A 12,536-nucleotide genomic window follows, 5' to 3' on the forward strand; every position below is an offset into this window, starting at 1 on the left:
CACCCCTCTCTGGGCCTCTGTTAATTGACTCACATCTTTCCGAGCCGCCTTGATCTTAGCCTCCCTCCGCCTATTCCAAATATATATATATATATATATATATATATATATATATATATATATATTTATCTCACCTTACCTCTCTGAACTAATCAACCCCTACACACTAGCTCAGTGTCTCTGGTCAGTGTGCCAGACGGAACTGAGCAGAGTCTCAGAGGAGATCGAGACTTTTCTGTTGCAGGTTCCTCCCTTTGGATTTAATTGTCAGGTAACCCTCCACTCCATCTATTTTCAAAACGTGACTCACAACACAATTGTGTTCTTTGGCTTTTAGCTCATCTTGAGACTGCATTGTCCTCAATCAACTCAACTGTTATTGTTGAGCACTTTCAAACAGCCATCGCTGCATACAAAGTGCTGTGCATGGAGCAACTAACATATACAACAGTAAAGCAACAAATCAATAACAAAGACGATAGAAAGCACCAAACAGCAAAACCAAGATCAAATCTGAGTCATGCTGAGTCACATACAATACAAGTGAGTTTTGTGGCGGGTTTTAAAGATGGGCAGCGAGAGGGCTTGCCGAATGTTCAGTGGGAGGTCATTCCAGAGAGCGGGACCAGCAACAGAAAAGGCTCGATCCCCTCTGAGCATCCGTTCTTGGAACTTCTAATCATGTCTGGTCCGCAGACCTCTGAGGCGCCGGGTAGGTGTGTAAGGGGTGGATGAGCTCAGAGAGGTAAGGTGGGGCGAGGGCATTTAGAGATTTGAAAAAAAATTAATAGGATCTTGAAAAGAATTCCAAAATTTATAGGGAGACAGTGAAGGGATACCAGAGTAGGAGTTATGTGCTCCCTCTTACGAGTACCAGTCAAGAGGCGAGCAGCAGCATTCTGGACCAGGTGGAGATGCTGAATGGAGTATTGGCTGATTCCAAAGTAAAGTGCATTGCAGTAATTGAGCCGGGATGTGACGAAGGCATGAATTACTGTTTTAAGGTGCTCATGAGAAAGGAGAGGTTTTATTTTAGCCAGCTTCTAAGATGAAAGAAGCTGGATTCAACAATGGCACCAATTTGCCGGTCAAGTTTAAAATCACTGTCCAGTTTAAGACCCAAGTTTGAGACTGTTGACTTAAGATAAAGAGACAGGGGGCCCAAGTCTACAGGATGGGATGTACAAGGGCCACTGGGACCAAACAGTTTCACCTCTGTCTTCTTTTCATTGAAATTCAAGAAATTTTGTGCCATCCAGGTTTTGATTTGTCCAAACTCGGTCCTCAAGGGCCACTGTCCTGCCCATTTTCATTCACTCCCTGCTGCAACACACCTGATTCAAATGATTGAGATTATTATCAAGTTTTTCCAGAGCTTGTTGATGAGCTGATCATTTGAATCAGGTGTATTGCAGCAGGGAGCAATGGAAAACAGGCAGACCATTGGTCCTTGAGGAATGGAGCTGGACATGTCCGTCTTGTCTTACTTTTATGGTGTATGCTGTATTTTGTATGATTGATTTATTCCCCCTCCCCCCACCCCCCTGCCTTTGTTACTGTATGAACATTTTTTGGACTGCATGTAAAGCACTTTGTAGGCAAGAAGTGTTGTTTACTAATGCTCTATAAATAAAGTTGAGTTGAGTTCGGTAAGTGGAAGATGTATATGTGGATGGTGATTATTATTCTATTCATAAGGCAGCAGGCGGTTGCAATTTGATGCCATACCCACCAAGCATGATCGTGTCTCTGAACATGAAGGATAGAATAACTGAGTTGAGGTCACATTGAAGCAACTAAGTCGTGAAGAAGAAAAAACATCTTTATTATATGAATTGAATGCAGGTGGCATGGATGGGAATCTTGCAATTATGCATCAACAACCACACGATGGTCATTATGATTAGGGCAAAATGCTTAAGGACAAGATTTCTTTTGGAATAAGAACAACTCACTTTCTATGGTCTCGGCTTGGCATGCACAGGTTGCCCAGGCGGTGGACTGGATGTTGCTAGTCTAGGTGGGAGTGTTTCTAGCCAATAACAGGTTGTCTGGGTGAGCAAGGTGGTGGTTTAGGTGGGCCGTTTTCATCCCAAATAACTGGGTGGTGATCCAGGTTTGAAAGATTATGTTCCAGAATATTTTTTGCATCCGGAGGAAGAGATGGTCCAGTGGGTGGTCCAGATTGCAGTGTGCTGGTCCACATCGGAAGCGTTGGGGGGCAGTTTGACAATTTGGTGTTCCCGTGGGTATTTTTTATCCAGAACAACAGGGGGCTGTACTGGTGGCTGCTATTTGCCGGGGTGGCTAATTATGATATGAAATAAAATGTGGTGATAGAGATGGTAGAGCCTGGCAAGATGGTGGGTGGGTCATTTTTATCCATAGTAACAAGTAGCCCAGGTGACCCAGGTTGTTAAGATGATGGGTCATAAAATGCTGGATCAGGTGGTGGTGGCAATGGCCCAGGCAGTGAATATGGTGATGACCCAGGTGGCTAAGATGGTGGTGGCTAATATGGTGGTGGCCCAGGTGGCCAAGGTACTGGTTGCATAGGTGGCCAAGGTGCTTGTGGCCTAGGTGGCCAAGGTGCTGGTTGCAGAGGTGACCAAGGTGCTGGTGGCCAAGGTCGTCGTAGCCCATGTAGCCAAAAAGGCCAATATGGATATCTTAGTGGTGGCCAGGGAGGACCTGGTGGTCCAGGTGGACTAGATCGTCCTGGTAGTCCAGGTGGCCAATGTGGTAATGGCCCAGGTGGCCAAGGTACTTGTGGGCTAGGCGGCCAAGGTAGTTGTAGCCCTTTTGGCCAAAAAGGCCAATATGGATACTGTAGTGGTGGCCCGGGAGGAGCTGGTGGTACTGTTGGTCCTGGTAGTCCAGGTGGCCAATGTGGTAGTGGCAAAGGTGACCAAGGTGCTGGTCGCCTAGGTGGCCAAGGTGCTGGTGGCCAAGGCAGTCGGAGCCCTTTTGGCCAAAAAGGCCAATATGGTTATTGTAGGGGGGGCCCGGGAGGTCCTGGGAGTACAGGTGGCCAAGGGGCTGGTGGCCAAGGCAGTCGGAGCCCTTTTGGCCAAAAAGGCCAATATGGTTATTGTAGGGGGGGCCCGGGAGGTCCTGGGAGTACAGGTGGCCAAGGGGCTGGTGGCCAAGGCAGTCGGAGCCCTTTTGGCCAAAAAGGCCAATATGGTTATTGTAGGGGGGGCCCGGGAGGTCCTGGGAGTACAGGTGGCCAAGGGGCTGGTGGCCAAGGCAGTCGGAGCCCTTTTGGCCAAAAAGGCCAATATGGTTATTGTAGGGGGGGCCCGGGAGGTCCTGGGAGTACAGGTGGCCAAGGGGCTGGTGGCCAAGGCAGTCGGAGCCCTTTTGGCCAAAAAGGCCAATATGGTTATTGTAGGGGGGGCCCGGGAGGTCCTGGGAGTACAGGTGGCCAAGGGGCTGGTGGCCAAGGCAGTCGGAGCCCTTTTGGCCAAAAAGGCCAATATGGTTATTGTAGGGGGGGCCCGGGAGGTCCTGGGAGTACAGGTGGCCAAGGGGCTGGTGGCCAAGGCAGTCGGAGCCCTTTTGGCCAAAAAGGCCAATATGGTTATTGTAGGGGGGGCCCGGGAGGTCCTGGGAGTACAGGTGGCCAAGGGGCTGGTGGCCAAGGCAGTCGGAGCCCTTTTGGCCAAAAAGGCCAATATGGTTATTGTAGGGGGGGCCCGGGAGGTCCTGGGAGTACAGGTGGCCAAGGGGCTGGTGGCCAAGGCAGTCGGAGCCCTTTTGGCCAAAAAGGCCAATATGGTTATTGTAGGGGGGGCCCGGGAGGTCCTGGGAGTACAGGTGGCCAAGGGGCTGGTGGCCAAGGCAGTCGGAGCCCTTTTGGCCAAAAAGGCCAATATGGTTATTGTAGGGGGGGCCCGGGAGGTCCTGGGAGTACAGGTGGCCAAGGGGCTGGTGGCCAAGGCAGTCGGAGCCCTTTTGGCCAAAAAGGCCAATATGGTTATTGTAGGGGGGGCCCGGGAGGTCCTGGGAGTACAGGTGGCCAAGGGGCTGGTGGCCAAGGCAGTCGGAGCCCTTTTGGCCAAAAAGGCCAATATGGTTATTGTAGGGGGGGCCCGGGAGGTCCTGGGAGTACAGGTGGCCAAGGGGCTGGTGGCCAAGGCAGTCGGAGCCCTTTTGGCCAAAAAGGCCAATATGGTTATTGTAGGGGGGGCCCGGGAGGTCCTGGGAGTACAGGTGGCCAAGGGGCTGGTGGCCAAGGCAGTCGGAGCCCTTTTGGCCAAAAAGGCCAATATGGATATTGTAGTGGTGGCCTGATAGGTCCTGGTAGTACAGGTGGCCAAGGTGCTGATTTCCCAGGTGGCCAAGGTGCTGGTTGCATAGGTGGCCAAGGTGCTGGTGGCCAAGGTGGCCAAGGTGCTGGTTGCATAGGTGGCCAAGGTGCTGGTGGCCAAGGTGGTCGGAGCCCGGGTGGCCAAAAAGGCCAATATGGATATTGTTGTGGTGGCCCGGGAGGACCTGGTGGTCCAGGTGGTCCAGATGGTCCTGCTGGTCCAGGTGGTCCTGCTGGTCCAGCTGGTCCAGGTGGTCCTGGTGGCCCATCTTTTCCAGGTGGTCCTGGTGGCCCATCTAGTCCAGGCCGACCCGGTGGCCCATTTGGCCCTGGGGGACCATCTGGTCCAGGCGGTCCTGGTGGACCATTAGAGCCTTGCTCACCATCTGGTCCAGGTGGACCTGGTGGACCTTGTGACCCTGGTGGACCCTGTGGTCCTGGTGGTCCTTGTGGACCCTCTGGTCCTGGTGGCCCTGGTGGCCCTGGTGGCCCAATAATAGGTGGGAAAAATGTAAACCCAGGTGGTCCTGAAGGTGGACCAGGTGGTCCTGAAGGTGGACCTTGTGGTGACCTACATGGGAATGGATGTTACTCAGATTGAACACTGTCATCTGGAAAAACATCTGTATCGGCTGGCACGTTACCTCTTTATCTTCGAAGAAAGACAGCTGTTTCCTGTGGAAAAGATTTTACATCTTTGTTACATGGTGACCTTTCACTTACTCTTTGTTACTTGGTATTTGAGAGTTTGATGACTTACCGAACAGCACAAGGGCAACAGCGAACACCTTGAGAATGCTCATTGTGGATGATAATGTCCTAAAAGACAGTGGAAAGGGACGGTAAACGTACATCGAGAGAAAGTGAACATGATGCGAGAGCTGGCTGCTTGGAGAGTGTCAGTTTGTTGAGGCCCAAGTTCCATGCCGAACCACAAGGTACCTGGACTGTCCTCTCCTGGACTTGGGAAGAAGGCTGATAACTCCCTGCCAATCGAATTATTGTTGCCTTCGAGTGGAATTCTCGTATTTATTGAAACCACTCCTTTTTCAGGAAATACACTTTTTTTGTTGAGTTGCTCATTGCTCATTTATTATTCTGTTATTCATGAACATAGTGCCAGCACCAGAGATGCATTTCAGAGTCCACGATTCCACAGATCCACGCCGTTGTTAATAAAGGCTTGCATTGTAGAACACAGTGGATGCCCCACATACTCGCAGTTCCTCGTCTATTTGCATATGACTGTTGTCAAATTTAAAATACTTGCTTGGGACCACACCCATTTTTTCGTGGAAAATGTTTTTGGCAGCATTTTTCATTTTATGGGAAAATTGCTGGAAAAAGAAAAGCGGAATGTAAATTTTGTTTTGTTTTGCTTTTGAACCACCATCAATAGTCTCAGCATCATGAGTACTTTGGCTTACGCTTGTGTCTGTCATGTATCCAGAAGTACAAAAAGGCTTTTAGTTCCCATCCCCCCACCCCCGCAAGGTCTGCACTCAAATGTGCTTCTCTCAGGCTTTCCAAGTATGAGTTGCAGTCTTGACTAAATAACGTCACACATATTCATTAAATATATTACATCATGGATGGGCAACTGGTGGCCCTCGGGCCGCAAGCGGTCCATTCTTTGAGTGGCCCCTTGATTTATTTGAAAAACAACAACTCAACAATATTACAACTTTGAGTGAGTTGACATTTGTAAAAAAATTAACTAAATTGATTCTTACACCAATATTGATTTGCTGTTCTGCTGTTTCAAGTCACCCTTGAATGGTAATTTTTATGCATGATAGCCCTTTTGTCAGAGATGTTCGCTCGGACGGTCGACAAAGGCTCGAACACAGGGACAGATCGTCTTTCTCTGCCGGCAGGAGGTGTAGTTTTCTACGAAGCCACTCTGTGTGCGCTTCTCACTGACACCTGACCTCTGCCACCTCTGCCGGCCCTTTTATTGATTGGATATGCAAATTACAAGTAATATATCAGAAAAACACTCCCATCTTCATTAACATGCCGCACCCGTGGGCGGCCCAATTGGGCCACCCCTCAGCAGAACCCCGAAGACAAAGGATTCCCATAGAACCAGCACCAACATCTATAAACTAACAGACACGTAGACATTTTAACGAGCGGTATCTCCCTGAATTAAGACGTCGGTCACCTGGCTCATGACCCTTGCTCATGATGGAGCGTACGAGCACTCCCTTCCGTCCAAGGTTAAATCTTCCTTTCCAAGTTGTCAGTTAACAGGCGCCAGTGTGTCTACTAATGAGGTTTAAATCTTTCTCTCTGAGATAAGGAGCGCATGGTCAGGTACCAGGCACTCGGGTCCTCACTGCTTCTCTGTGCTTCTAATGTGTGCAAGATGTTCCGAACACAAGCATTTCAAGGTCAATCAGGGATGTAACAAGATGAAACTTTAAAACATGGCAGCATTGTACTTTCTATTCTAAAACCTTTGCACTGGAATTAAAAAAAAATATATCACAGTGTATTGTTAATTTTTGATTGTTCAAACTCCTTTGTTGAAGGATGGATCGTTTACGACTTCACTGAGAAATGTATTCTGAAAAATGAAATATGTTGAGAGTACATATTTTGCATGTATGTACGTACACGTTTTGTCCAGATTCAAAATGGCATTTTCTTCATACGTCTGGTGTGGAAGTGTGTGGTCCAATGTAAACTGAGTCAAAATGCTTATTTTCCCCTTGATTGCACAAAGCACAAAACCAAACATATCCAACATTAAAGTTGTGCTCACTGAAAACACTTCAAAATGGAGAAAGTACTCACCACGCACACTCAAGTTTGCTCCTAGAACCCCTCTCAGTCCTTGTGTTGTTGTCAGTCCTGCTTCTGTCTCTCTTCTGTCGGTTCACAGTCAGTAATGAAGACATTATATCACTTGTCCGTCCACCATTCAGGTGTGGCCCTTGTTAATTAAGGTGGGTAATTGAATTGATTTCCTTTTGTTTTGACACGATTACAGTCTGTGGTTTCTATTTGGCTGCGACTGGCTGGCATCCAGTTCAGGGTGTACCCCGCCTTCTGCCCAAATACAACTGGGATAGGCTCCAGCACGCCCGCGACCCTTGTGAGAAAAAGTGGATTAGAAAATGGATGGGTGGATGGATGGTTTCTATTCAGTGGGCATTGCCAAGCGGTATTTTTTCTTCATGTTGACAAGCTGTAATTCATCAGTTCCTTGAGTCACTTTGAAGTGAATTGAGCACACAAAAGGTCACCACCACTGGAATCTGACAATGGGGAGAACAAGTATTTGATACGCTGCTGATATTTGAAGTTTTCCCACTGACAAAGCAGGTAGAGATCTGTAATTTGTATCAAAGGCACTCTTCAACTATCATGGGCAGAATCTAAAACAAAAATCCAGAAAATCACAGTCAATGATTTTTAAATTATTAATTTGCATTGTACTGCCATAAAATTAATGATTTAAATATATTTGATATATCAGACAAACAGAACTCAATATTTCATACAGAAACATTTGCTTGTAATTGAAGATATTTTTCCATTGTTCTTCTGCAAGTGTTTTGGCCCACTCCTCCATCCACACCTTCTGAAGAGTGTTCAGGTTAAGCAGCTGTCGCTGGGCAACGCGGACTGTGATTTTTTTGGATTTTTGTTTCAGATTCTGTCCCTCAGAGTGAAGAGTGCCTTTGATACAAATGACAGACCACCTGCTTTATAAGTGGGAAAACTTCAAAAATCAGCAGTGTATCAAATACTTGTTTTCCCCACTGTATCGTATGTGCTTTGCACGTGGAGTGCTAATAAACAGCTGGTACATGTTTATTTATGATTACTATTTGTTAATCTACCTAGCAGCAAGGAGCTGGGTGGGGTAGGTCAAGAAGGCTACTGTGGCTTTGCAACAGCTGGGTTAGGCTCCAGCACACCTGTGACCCTTGTGAGAAAAAGTGGATTCGAAAATGGGTGGGTGGATGGATGGCTTATATTCAGTGGGTATTTCCAAGCCCTATTTCTTTTTTATGTCGACAAGCTGTAATTCATCAGTTAATTGAGTCACTTTGAAGTCTATTGAGCTCACAAAAGGTCACCACCACTGGAATCGTACGTGCTTTGAACGTAGAGTCATAACATGTTTTCAAACAGCCAGTACATATTTATTTATTATGATTGTTTTTTAAATCTACCTAGCAGCAAGGAGCTGGGTGGTGTAGGTTAATGCTACTGTGGCTTTGCAAAGAGGACAAACTGGTTTGGCTCCTCTGAGTCAGTTTAGTGCCAATCACAAATGGCACATTTCCAGCCATCGATCCATTGTCAACACATCTTATCCTGAACAGGGTCATGGTGGGGTGCTGGAGCTTATCCCAGTTGACTTCAGGCAGAAGGCAGTCTCCACTCTGAACTGTTCGCTAGTCAGTTGCAGCGTACATATAGAGACAAAGAACCAATCACACCAACATCCACACCGTCACTGAGGGGGAACCAATGGTATGCTCTTCTTTATCTTTATTATATGGAATTATTTACAATATGCGGCCGGAAATAAAACACAGCTTTTTACTTGTCACATTTTTCATTGTGTTGCACCCATAATGTCAGTCTACAAAACAAAATTATCAGAATTTGCCTTATTAACTCATTTAATGCCAAAATGTAAACATACGTTTCCAAAAACCCTGTCATTTTGTGCCAAAATGTAAAAGTATGTTAGTACATAGTTCTTTTTTTTTTTTTTTTCAAAGGAGTAAGACCTTGGTCCACACATGGTGTGAGTGTGTGCGTTACACAGTGTGTAATCCGAGCAAAGTATTGTAGGTGATTTTCTTGTTTACATTTCAAACTCCATACCGTGTAGGGGCTTGTCCTCCCATGATGGTCCTTCTTCCAGCACCTCATCCTCTGTTCCCCATTGTCTGAGACATTCTCTGAGTATATCATCCATTGGAGCCTTCTCCTTGATGTATTCATGGAGCTTGGATGTTTCATCCTGGACAGTGGGTCTCACACTCACTCGTCCCCGGCCTCCTTCCTTACGGCTTGCGTACAGTCTCAGGGTGCTGGCTTTGGGATGGAACCCTCCATGCATCATGAAGTGCTTTCAGGTCTTACATCCGTGGTCTGAATCTCTTCCTATGACCACCTTATTATTCCTGCAGGGTATCAGATCACTGGCAGGGCATAGCTGTTTATTGCCCGGGTCTTATTCTTGCCATTGAGCTGGCTTCTTAGGACTTGCCTCACCCACTGGAGGTATTTGGCCGTAGCCGCTTTCCTTGTTGTCAGTTCGAGGTTGCCATTGGCTTGTGGGACACCGAGGGACTTGTAGCTGTCCTCAATGTCTGCTATTGTTCCTTCAGGGAATGAGACCCCTTCAGTGTGGACTAACTTGCCTCTCTTAGTCACCATCCGACTACATTTCTCAAGCCCGAATGACATCTCGATGTCACTGCTGTCGATCCTGGTGGTGTAGATCAGGGAGTCTATGTCCCTATCACTCTTAGCATACAGCTTTATGTCATCCATGAAATGGAGGTGGCTAATCGTAGCTCCATTTCTGAGGCGGTATCCAAAGCCAGTGTTGGCGATTACTTGGCTTAGGGCAGTGGTGCCCAACAATTTTTGTCCCAAGGGCTACTTTTCAAGGAGCCAACCTCCGGAGATCTACCAATCCAGTGTCAACATCTGACCCCCCCCCCCCCCACACACACACACACACATTAATTTAAAACACTAAAAGTCCCAGGGCCAAGCCATTTGGCTTTCCTACACAGAAACAAATATGAACCAAACAGAAAAAAACAGCTACGAAACAGGTTTGAAAAAAGGAAATCACTTCCTACCTCAGTGGGCTGGCTTTGATCCCAATATGATTTTGTAATCTCAGAATCTCATCCTGAAAAGTGGGGCTTTCAAAGTCGAAAAGTGATTTGACTTTGGCGGCAAGATCACCAACGTCAATATTTGCACCAAATGAATAACACATATAGCTGACTTTAGGCTCGATGGATGCAAAGTCAGTAAAATGCCTCTCAAACTCCGACGAGATGCTCTGAACATGCTCCTCATAATGCGCACTGTCAAGCTGTATCACACCTTTCCCTTGACGTAGTTCTGCTTGCATGTGAGGGAAGTTGCACAGGTTACCAAGCCGCAGCTGGTTGGACATCAGCTTTAGCTTGCTTTTAAATGTGCTCACTGACCTCATCATGTTGACTACATCTTACCCTTACGCTGCAGCTCTAAATTCAATTCATTGAGCTGGCCTGTGAGATCAGTGAGGAAAGATCAATCTAAAAGCCACTGTTTTGTCCCGCTAACAAATCCCATGAAAGCATTAAAAATATCCTCAGAACCTGGTGTGTACTTTTAATGGTAAAATGGTGAGTAGCTCTTCATTGGTATTTCATTGGTGGAAAATTGTAGTTCTTGGATCGTTTCCTCTCAGCCAGGGGTGACATATGACGTATTGGGCACCCCTGCCTTGACATCAGAGGTAATTCGCTGAGTAGCTTCGTGTTTAGCGCCGTTGTTTGCGCATGAGTGGTAATTCAGTCACCTGATTGGTTGCCCTTTGTGTCAATCAAGTAACGGGATTGATGATTGGCTGACGTAGTACGTCCTGTGTATTTAGTGTCGTTGTTTGAATGGTCTTGCCACCACCGAGGCATTTTCAATGCTTGTCGTATGAAAGCCCGGGAGCCGCATTGAACCAGCCAAAGAACCGCTGTAATCGTTAACTGCTCGCTACTGTTAACAGTGGTCAACTTCCAGCAGCGTTTCCAATTCATCGGTAAGGAAAGTACCTATTGGCTGTCCTAAACGTCGCTCAAAGATGTCATCAGTGCATCTGATTTACTTGGGGGATGTTTTTTTTGCCTTATCTTTTTTTCTTTTGTAATTTTTATATGTTGATGTTTTTTTAATTTATTTCAGACAAAGAAGAGTTTTACATGATCGTAAATTGTAAATCTGGCGCGATCATCCAGCGGAGGCTTCATTTGGGGGTGGGGCCACAACAGCTCCTGGCGCTGCTCATTGAGAATGTGCTTTCACCACACAGACTCCAAAAGTCTCCAATAACACCAGAAAAAGTCGCTAGATTGTTACTCTCTCACTCGAGAGGATCTGAATACTCACTAAATTTATTGTCAAAGTCGCTAAGTTTGGCGACACTGACTTCCTGTCATGTCATTACAAAAAACAACAACAAAAAAACTTTTTTTCCAACACACTTCGCGGTCACCTTGGGATCAGTCCATGGTCGACTGGTTGGGCACCCCTGGCGTAGGGGGTTCAGTCCTATGCAGAACAGCAGTGGGGAGAGTGCATCACCTTGGTATATGCCACGTTTGATTGACACTTGGTTAAGTGGCTTGCCATTGGCTTCAAGTGTGGTTTTCCACATCCTCATCGAGTTCGCAACGAAGGCTCTTGTTCACTTTATACAACTCCAAGCATTCAGTGATCCATGTATGTGGCATCGAGTCATAGGCTTTCTTGTAATCAACCAAGGCTGTGCACAGGTTGGTATGTCGGGACCTGCAGTCGACTGTTCTGTCACCCAGGAGCTGATGTTTGGCTCCTCTGGTATCTCTCCCAATGCCCTTCGCTCATGTATTGATCCATGTGTCCACTTGTCTTAGCCGCAATGATGCCTGAGATGAGTCTCCATGTTGTGGAGAGACAGGTAATTGGCCAATAGTTGGATGGAAATGCAGCCTTTGAGGGATCCTTCATGATCAGGATCGTTCGCCCTTTGGTGAGCCATCCTGGGTGAGTCCCATCCGTCAACAACTGGTTCAGAACTCATGGAGTGCTGTGAGTTTCTTTAGCCAGTAGGTGTGGACCATGTCTGGGCCTGGCGCTGTCCAGTTTTTCATATCTGAGACTCTTTCCTGTATGTCTTATGGTAACTGGGTTCAGTTCAGGAAGGTTGCTGTGCTCCTCTCTCCGTGTCACCAGCCATTGTGCATTGCTGTTATGTTCGACCTCCTTCTCCCGTATGCCTTTCCAGTACCTTTCAGTTTCCAGCCTTGGTGGGTCTGTTCTGCTGTTAGAACGCTGCCACTGAGCATTGACTTTCGTAGGTTATGTTGCGAACAGCCTGTTTATTCGTTTGGCCTCATTCTCTTTCGTGTACTTCTTTAGGTGACTGGACAAGGCTTGTAGCCTTTGTTTCGCAGTTTCGAGTGCTTCAGGTATGGTCATCTGGATGTAC

The 12,536-nt window shown here is 47.0% G+C and overlaps 1 protein-coding gene across 1 annotated transcript in view; it reads right to left on the reverse strand.

Annotated features, from left to right (window-relative positions):
• Positions 1-4,328: 4,328 nt before the first annotated feature.
• LOC109513053 (cuticle collagen 3A3-like) overlaps positions 4,329-12,536 on the reverse strand; it is a gene marked incomplete at its 3' end in the record, with an annotated part of 59,278 nt that continues 51,070 nt past the window's right edge. The window contains exon 6 of the mRNA XM_019865256.1: positions 4,329-4,524. Within this exon, the coding sequence (XP_019720815.1) occupies positions 4,329-4,524 (196 nt within the window). The remainder of the gene's footprint in view (positions 4,525-12,536) is intronic.

Source organism: Hippocampus comes, unplaced genomic scaffold (assembly GCF_001891065.2).
Source record: "Hippocampus comes isolate QL1 unplaced genomic scaffold, H_comes_QL1_v1.1 scaffold180, whole genome shotgun sequence".
Taxonomy (NCBI): Eukaryota; Metazoa; Chordata; class Actinopteri; order Syngnathiformes; family Syngnathidae; genus Hippocampus; species Hippocampus comes.